The following is a 9096-nucleotide window of genomic DNA, read 5'->3' on the forward strand; positions in this document are numbered from 1 at the left end:
AGCTGACGCGGGCAAGCTCCCGTTCAAGGTTGGCCGCTCGCTGCGCTTCTGCTTCTCGTGCGGCTTGAAGATGATGCACGGTCTGCTCGAGATGGCGGACTTGATCTTCCAGATTCTCCTGAGTAGGACGCGATGTGCGGCTGATGGAGAGGGTCTGCATCTGGTGCGGTGGGAGGGACATAGGGATGCCGGGCGAAGAAGTCGCAGGAGTGGAAGGTGAATGTCCTTGTAGCATGGCATGAGTGCGAGCTTGCTGCAAAGAGAAAGGCTCCGAGAAGGGCGATGGCGATGGAACGAACTGCTGCGTGAAACCCTCGGGGTCGGCTGCATTAGAAAAATTCTGAGCATTATAAGGTGGCTGATATTGGTTAAGAGAGAATGCGCCAGACGGACTGGCTGATGCCGGCGTAAGTGGTGTAGAAATATAAGACATGGATCCTTCGTCGGTTGTGGCCACGAAACTACCTTGAGGGACGGACCAGGCCATCCCTGAAGGGATTGAGGTCGTAAGCTGGGGATTAGATATGTGAGTGTCACCCATGGCGCCGGATAAACTAGACGTCGGGCTCGACGACGATTGCCTCGTTCCGCGGCCAGAGAGATTCTGTAAGGGTCTGGCGTTAGTACGACCGCTAATGACATCAGATGAGATCTACCGTACTTGAGGATAGCCGCCAACGAAGGCAAACGAGTGCGGATCTCCGCCGGGTCGTCTAGGGCCTCCGCCTACATCGGGGTACTGTCCTTGGCTGGCATCACTCTTCGGTGACCACGACCCATGGGGGTACGACATGGTGCAGGAGCTCGAGCGTTATGTCAAGCTGCTGCGAAGAGTGGATATAGTGAAGACAGAGCACCGTAAGACGCTCGAGATTAAAAGCGAGATCCAGCGAAAGGAAGTCCTCGACGAAGTGAGGGAGGATGTGAGGCACCAGCTCAGGTGAGTGAAAGTCGCAAACTCAGCAGGCAATGGCGAACTGGAGTGGAGTTGGCAGTTAATATATGGTGAAACATAAGATGATGGGCAGTGCGTTGACGTCGTAGGTATCCTACCGCAACACACGACGGATGGAGTCGCTTTCGCCACGGCGATGATCAAACAAGTCGCGAGGGAGAAGGATACTGATCGGATGGTGCTGAGAGCTGTGGAGGTAAGCTAAGCGCGGACATAAATTGATCGCTCACAGCGTAGAATCACATGGATGACGTGATATAACGAGAGATGGGACAAAGACACTGCATGGCTGATGGCTTGCAGCGTCCGGGGCCAACAGCGCACTGCTTTACGCGCACGTCCTCCAGTCTTGTAGCGGTAGCCGCGCGCACGGTGACAGCGAGCAAGACAGTGTTGACGAAAAGCCACCCCCGACCATGCACTGTAGACGGACGAGAGTTGCACCGCGGCCATCAGTCGGGGAGACGATACAGGCCGGGGTACAGAGGATGGTGGTGGCGGTGTGCTCTGTAACCGGAACGCCCGACGCGTTGTCTAACACAACGACCACGTGACGCTTCGCACGGCACGAAGCAGTCTCCGCAGACGGACCAATGATATCTGCACTGGCAGTGAGAACATCGACTCGCGCATAGGCCAGGCGTAGGTTAATCATCACCAGCCTACACCGCACACATAAGCCTCGCCTTTCAGCGTGACCATAATGCCGTGGCGAAGCGTATGTGGATGGCCAGGGGGTTTCAGTTTGCTGTAGTTTGAGATCATCCCCAGCTTATTTGCCAGCCAGGCGTAGTAGAACACACACCGTGCACAGCCAAGTGAGCACAGGCAGTGGGACGCTGCCTAACCCTTACAAAGTTCACCGGAGGATCGTATAGTAAGAGTCGACATGGAGCCTACAAGCCTTAGGACAGCCAATTGCAATGTTGCACACATGTCGCCATACCTGGTCGTGCCAACTCAACATCTATGGATCTGCCACATGAGCCGTTGCTAGACGGGGATGTTCGCCACTTGCCGCCGCTTGGAGACGTGCTGCAAGCAGGATGGGATCTATCTGCCTGCGCGTCTTAGTCAACGGAAGCAAATCGACATGAGATCTAAACGTACCTGCCACTAATCCTTTGCGGGGTCCGAGACCATGAATCGGGTCGAACAGGCTCACCGGCTCAGCAAACGATCACTGCAAAACCAGCGCAGACCGATACGAGCCCCTTTGTGAGAGTGGTTGTCAAGCATGGGCAATGGGTATTCCTTATCGAAACGTGGACGTTCGCACATTAAGCATGTCCCGCGGAAAGTGACTGTTGAACCTGTATCGAACGAAGCCTCCATGTTTCAGCACTGCTCCGAATGAGATTAATTCGACGCCCAAGGACCCAACAGGACTCACTCGCAGCATGATCTGGACAGGTGTCACATAGATCTGCGCGTCCCGACACAGCGCGCAAGTTGTTGAAGTCTTTGTAAAGGATTTCAGCGCATGACTTACCGGCTGAGGCCTGAGGCATTACCGGAACCCATCGCGGGAGAAGGGGTGCCTCGGAACTCGATGAATAATTATCCATACTTCGGGAAAATCCCGGCCGGAGAAACGTAAATTGGTTCATGCTATAGCCTACAGCGCATGTCTCGTCCCTGAGGGTTGCCCGGGGGTGGCATGAAATGAAGGCAGGACGGAGAATGCCCACGGCTTCCGCGAATACAATAAGAGATTAGATTTTTGCGTCTGACCCCCAGAACTGAGAGGCGACAACCAGCACTCTGTGGGGCTGTTGCGATGTAAGCCGGCTGAGGTTACAATCACAAACCTAAGGGAGCATGCAGGGCGATTTGGAAATTACCCCAGAAGCGATTATCGTTGCGCCAACGTCCCTCTTATTTTGGAGATCAATCCTGTAGGAAGGCAACCGCTGAATTATATCTGACCTACCGGAGCCGCAGCATGACAGCAAACGTACTCACCTACCCACGCACAGCTGCTACCGTTTCCATCGTATTCTGGGAATGACCGACTTCACGCGCAATGACAACAGAAATCTGGGTTTGGGCTGATGTGGCCTTGACGCCCATGGCGCTGTTATTAGAAGATTGACCGCATCGTATATCTCTTCGCACCTGTGTATATCAACTGGCATATTCACATGCCCTACGGGCCACGAACTAGATGATGGAAGTCAGCCAATCAGCAGCCGCTGGCCGCTGAGCGCTGAATGGACAGTGGCACTATCAGATGTTGTCATCAGCAGAGCTTGTGTAGACTGCAGTCGGACCCAGAATAAGAATCGAGTGGTTGCAACAGGTCTATGTCAAGTATACTAAGACGACAACAGCTCTCCGTCTCGAGGGCTCGAGCGGAATGTCTCGTCGAGAAGGGGGTGTCTGGACGACATTTTTAGAGCACCACCGTGCTTCTCCCCATAACCTGGAGACGATCGGATACCACGCACTGTAGCGCACACCCGTTACCAAGCGCGCTCTTGGCTACGCAAGACGCCTAGACTACTGTCATGCCGGTGATTCCCATCCATGTAGGCTCCTGTCGCGGCCAGGCGTTCGATAACTACCCCGCCATTTTGCCAAAAGCGGAATAACAGAACGAGGTATGCGTGGAGGTCGTCGGAGTAGCCCAGGAGGGATGTCCTGATATGCAAGCTACAATTTGTTTTTCAACCTGAGAAACAGCTCTCTGACTCCATGCGTGGCGAGCTCTTAATGGTCAGCTCCTAATAGGACAGCACAATGCTAGAATTTATGCGGGCTGATTTCTTTATTCGTACTGTATGCCTGTTGAGGTACTAAACGCATGTAAATGAAACTCTAGCACAGCAAAGAAATGACCATTTTCCCAACGAGGAAAAGTCCACTTTTCACGGGGGGAAAGGCTTACTCAATTCAATTGGCACCTTTGTGATGTCTTTCCGACACCTTTCCATTGCGTGAAACGGTGATTTCTTTGTTTGCAGATGAACATCATACAACTGGAATATTTCAGGTGTTTGAACATCATCTGTCAAATTGGCCTGTGATGAAATACCTGACAACGACAAGGGCGATACCCCTGGCTCCACATATAAGCTGCCAAAGTAGCAAATTTTCTAACCGAACAGGAGACCATCGAGAATCACCGGGTACAATGATGTTGGACGGGTTTAGAAACGCAGAGGACTGCTTCGACGTAGCAGCGGTTTGTCTGAACCAACCACCCATATGTAGTTTCATTCCGTGCGGGAGTGCCCATCCTCGTAGCTTATCACATCCCGCCACGGCTTCCCCTTCGGCAGTACTTGACTATTGTGCTCCTGTCTTAGTCCCGCATGCCGCTAGACTGATCAAGAAACACTCGCCTGGACTCAGGAGGAAGGGACACCTGGCCATTGTCCATGTCCACATCGATGTACCTTGTCATTTCCACGGCAGGACGACCCGGGCACCTGTAAAGTCGTACGTTAGATGCTTATCTCACAATAAGTGGACACGTTGCGCAATATATACATTCTAAAGATACGTAGAACAGGCCAGCAGTGAAACTGCGGGCGACCCTCGTCGTCCGTTTCGGCGTCGCATTTGTACTGAATGATCTCGGCAAGACGACACTTTCCGTGCACCCCAGTCAAGTTCTTCGCTTGCTGTGGACTGGCCATGCCCAAGTGTCAATCAGAAACGCGCGAACAACACGAGTGAACCACGAGTCAACACGAGCAGAATAAACGATGCGTTCTGACTTTGGCCTTAGCCACTCGGCGGCGGCCGGCATCACGTGCGTAGCCTCTGAAGGGAAGTGTAGTCAAAATAAAATCGGGAACGGAATCGCACCAGTTCTCACCCTCTTTCTCTTTCCCCCATCTTCCACCCATATCACCGCCCTCCAGTCTACGCAGTAGTCAAAATGGTTTTCAAGGTTGCTGGTGGGTCTTTATCATGTTATACATCGATTCTCGCTGACTCGATGGGCGCAGACATTTCTCTGGCTGCGTTCGGTCGCAAGGAGATTGAGCTCGCTGAGGTCTGTAGCATATAGCCGCTCGTTTTACGTTGCCTAGCCTATGTTCAACTAATATAGAATGAAATGCCCGGTCTGATGTACATGAGGACGAAGGTGATTTCCTCGATCATATCCCATTGAGACCTGTACTGAGCCAGATTGTCTAGTACGGCGCAGCGAAGCCCCTAAAGGGCGCTCGTATCGCAGGGTGCCTCCACATGTCGGTGTAGATCCTTCGCGTGCTTGATGCGTGGACTGAGTCATTCCCATTTAGGACCATCCAGACTGCCGTGCTTATCGAGACTTTGGTGGTACTTGGTGCTGAGGTCGCGTGGTCATCATGCGTGAGTTCATGTCTCAGGGATTCCCATTATCTCCCCACATTAATTGGGATAATCCCACAGAACATTTTCTCTACCCAAGACCATGCTGCTGCTGCGTGAGTGTTTTTTGCCACTGTGGGAGGGATCTTGGTTCACCTTCGATCTTGCCGATCGATCTAGTATTGCTGCGACAGGAATCCCTGTCTACGCGTGGAAGGGTGAGACAGAGGACGAGTACAACTGGTGCATTGAGCAGACCCTTTGTGCTTTCTCGGGCGGACAGCCATTGAACATGATCCTTGACGACGGCGGTGATCTCACCACTTTAGTCCATGATAAGTACCCTCAATTCCTCTCTGGTAAGTGAATTTGTTGTGTCCAGTATGAAGATACTCACCGATTCATTGCGATAGGCATCCGTGGTCTGTCTGAGGAGACTACGACTGGTGTTCACCACCTGTACCGCAAGATGAAGGAGGGCAAACTCAAGGTCCCTGCTATTAACGTCAATGACTCGGTTACGAAGTCTAAATTTGACAACTACTACGGCTGCCGCGAGTCTCTTGTAGATGGTATCAAGCGTGCTACCGATGTTATGCTTGCAGGCAAGGTTGCAGTTGTCGCAGGTTTCGGTGACGTTGGCAAGGGTGTAAGTACGGCCTTTCCATGAGATTCATCTCCTTACAATTCCCATAGTGTGCTCAATCACTTGCTGCGTACGGTGCTCGTGTCATTGTGACCGAGATTGACCCCATCAACGCACTCCAAGCTGCGATGGCAGGCTATGAGGTCATTCCAATGGAGGAGGCTGCTCCCCGCGGCAATGTGTTTGTCACTACCACGGGCAACCGTGATATCATTACCGGAAAGCACTTCGCTGTGATGCCAGAGGATGCCATTGTTTGCAAGTAAGTGTTCATCATGTTGTTCTAATTGATGATTGATCGCTGACATTGAACCCAGCATTGGTCACTTCGATGTCGAGATTGACGTTGCCTGGTTGAAGGCCAACTCAACCAGCGTCGTCAACATCAAGCCACAGGTTGATCGCTACACGTTGGCGAGCGGTCGTCATGTGCTTTTGTTGGCGGAGGGTCGTCTCGTCAACCTCGGGTATGTAGTCTGCCATTGGTGTCCGTTATCTATGCTGATGCCATCACTCGTAGATGTGCCACCGGCCACCCGTCATTCGTCATGTCCTTCTCGTTCACGAACCAAGTTCTTGCGCAAATTGCCCTCTGGACCAACTCTGCCGCCTTCCCACTCGGTGTGCACATGCTTCCCAAGGAACTTGATGAGGAGGTCGCGCGTGCGCACCTTGAGAAGCTCAACGTGAAGCTTACGGTCCTCTCGACCGAGCAATCGAAGTACCTCGACATCCCCGTCCAGGGTCCTTATAAGCCCCTCCACTACCGCTACTAAGCTCGTCATCGTGTATGGTGAACTGAACGTGGTGTAAGTATTGGAGACGATCGACGGCCTCAACGTGCCCTCGCCAATGAAAAGGTAGTGGGAAGGGATTCTCAACATCCCTAGTGGTTGACGGCTAGCTGCGCTTTCGCGTCCGGTGTTGGGTGGGCGCATGGCGTCGCGGTGCGACATGAGACGGGAAGGGCGAATGAGATGTCTCATAGTATCTGTGGTAGTGTTGATAGAGTAGGGCCTCAACGTGCTCATTCCGCAATCAGTGTTTATCTCCATTTACCTGTATGTGGATTTGAGAAAGTCTTCAAAGCTTCAAGCCTCATGAAAAACTTGAGTTACAATTTAAGATCCCTTCCAAGGTGCAGATCCCAACGTAATAAGTGAACTTAGCATACAAATTATGTGCTTGACATTCAGGTAAGTGCTAACTATATTATTAATGAACAGCTTTAAGAGGAATTTAAGAAACGCATTCGGATCGAGGCAAATCACCTAGGCCCCCTGCTTAGACTGCTTGCATTTTTGCTTGTGTTTTGGCCAATCTCGCTTCTGACATTCGCCCGGCGCGCAATACGTGGCCTTCTTGCACCGCGAACACTGCTTGAGGACCGTTCCATCCTGCGGCACTCGTCCGCAGAACGCGCAAATTACCGCCGCTAGCCTCTGTCTTTGTTCGTCTTCTGCGTCCATGACTGCCATCGTAGGGAAGTGCATGCCAAGCTTGCGGGAACTCTCTACGCATTGCCGTACGGTCATCCCATCGTTGTCCTTAACGTCAATGTCCCCACCGTGCGCAAGGAACTACGCGAGCGCGTTGCCTGCACGCTGGAGGACCTCTTTGTTCTTGAACTCCCAAGTCAACGCAATCTCATGCGCGGCAGTACCACCGTAACGGTTGCGGTGGCACGCGTCCGCACCAGCATCGTAGAGAATCTGCGCGTATTCGGGGTCGAACGCCGGTTTGGTGGAAATAGCATGATAAATCGCCTGCGAGCCGGAAAGGTCCGTACCGTCCACGGGGACCTTTGCCTCAGCGATGAGCCAGCGAGCAATGCCGAAGTGCTTTGTGCGCATCGGGGGATTGATGAGAGGCAAGGAGAATCAGGTTGCACACCGGGACACGCGTGGGACCCCATCGCATTTTATATACGCTTTCTGCAGCTGCTGCGCGCGCCTCTTCCTTGGAGGCAGCCTGGGGATATGGGACGGGGCAAGAGCAGTGAAGGTATCCTTGACAAGGTCGAGATTACCTTTGAAAATCACGCGATCGAGGTCGTCAAGATCGCGGCTCGGTTCCATGCGGTTGGAAGTAAAATATGACCTGAGTCGCTGAGACTCGGCGCCCTTCAGCGGTTCGTCACTGTAGGAGATCGTCAATGACACACGGTAATCAATTAATTATTATCTCACCTCTGAAGCAATTCCTGTAGCGGCCTGCAGATGTTATTGACATGAGGGACAAGACGCACAGGACCTACAACTGCACGCACCTTCCTGGCCCCCCCTCTTGCTTTGCAGCCAACTTACGCAGCTCCTCCCTGAGAGCAGGGTCCATCTGGTGCATGCGGGAAGCCATAGCGACTGCGAGTCAAGATTTGAAACTTTTGCGGGTTTCAGGGTGTCTATGGCGTATGTATAGCGCAGTTCGACGAGCAGGATGAAATCCAAGTACAAAGGGATTCATCCTCTGTAGTTAGCTCTGAACTATTTGGCGCGCGATGAAACACTTGCGATTGCACATGTCAAATGTACGTGCATCTGTCGCTCCTTGGGCGAGTAGTGTTGGAGAATCGTAATGAATTTACGTTTCAAGTCTGTTACAGACAAAAAATAGTAAGCATTCAGTTATTCTTGCCAGCAAGAGACCGTTACAAACATGAAGAGACGTTCTCGAAATCATTGGGACTGTCCTTGTAGCTCTTCACGTATCGCGCGAACGAGATTCCGGCATCGAGCTTCGCTTTCAACACATCGCTCTTATTGAGAAGTAGTATAAATGTGGTCATCGCTAGCAATTTGCTTGTGCAAATCGTTTTCCATAGATCAAATGAATCTGCCTGTGAAGGGATAATTATGTTCAGCGGATCATAACAGTTACTGACAGGGTATATACGACCTCTAATAATATAGTGGACCTGCCAGCAGACAGTTGCCGCCTAAAGATTTCAACTTGAATCTTTCCCCGCTCTGGAGCCGGGATCTGCGTAGTCTATTATGTCGAGTGGTGAGAACTTCCCGTAATACTAGTGGCAGGGGTCAGGATGCGCAGAAACTTACGTGCCGCAAAAATGACCCTCCGCGAGAGATGAACTTGTTCGGCAGCACAGACTTGCTGACTACCATGACCACACCAGAAGTGAGAGACCTTTCCCATCTTATGTCGGCCAGAGCACTCAGCTCCGAGACCA

General features: G+C 52.1%; 2 protein-coding genes across 2 annotated transcripts; one reads left to right on the forward strand and one right to left on the reverse strand.

The window, feature by feature from the left end:
* Positions 1-4844: 4844 nt before the first annotated feature.
* Positions 4845-6685, forward strand: FIBRA_01821 (uncharacterized protein; the record flags this gene model as incomplete). Its single annotated transcript, XM_012323690.1, has 11 exons — positions 4845-4863; positions 4915-4961; positions 5019-5054; positions 5108-5160; positions 5215-5284; positions 5345-5379; positions 5444-5622; positions 5677-5912; positions 5960-6171; positions 6227-6376; positions 6430-6685. 11 exons carry the CDS (start codon positions 4845-4847, stop codon positions 6683-6685), a joined length of 1293 nt encoding a protein of 430 aa, XP_012179080.1.
* Positions 6686-7489: 804 nt separating this feature from the next.
* FIBRA_01822 (uncharacterized protein) lies at positions 7490-8264 on the reverse strand (the record flags this gene model as incomplete). Its single annotated transcript, XM_012323691.1, has 4 exons — positions 7490-7750; positions 7811-8048; positions 8099-8122; positions 8179-8264. 4 exons carry the CDS (start codon positions 8262-8264, stop codon positions 7490-7492), a joined length of 609 nt encoding a protein of 202 aa, XP_012179081.1.
* Positions 8265-9096: the final 832 nt, after the last annotated feature.

Source organism: Fibroporia radiculosa (genome assembly GCF_000313525.1).
Source record: "Fibroporia radiculosa TFFH 294 genomic supercontigs, scaffold926, whole genome shotgun sequence".
Lineage (NCBI taxonomy): Eukaryota > Fungi > Basidiomycota > Agaricomycetes > Polyporales > Fibroporiaceae > Fibroporia > Fibroporia radiculosa.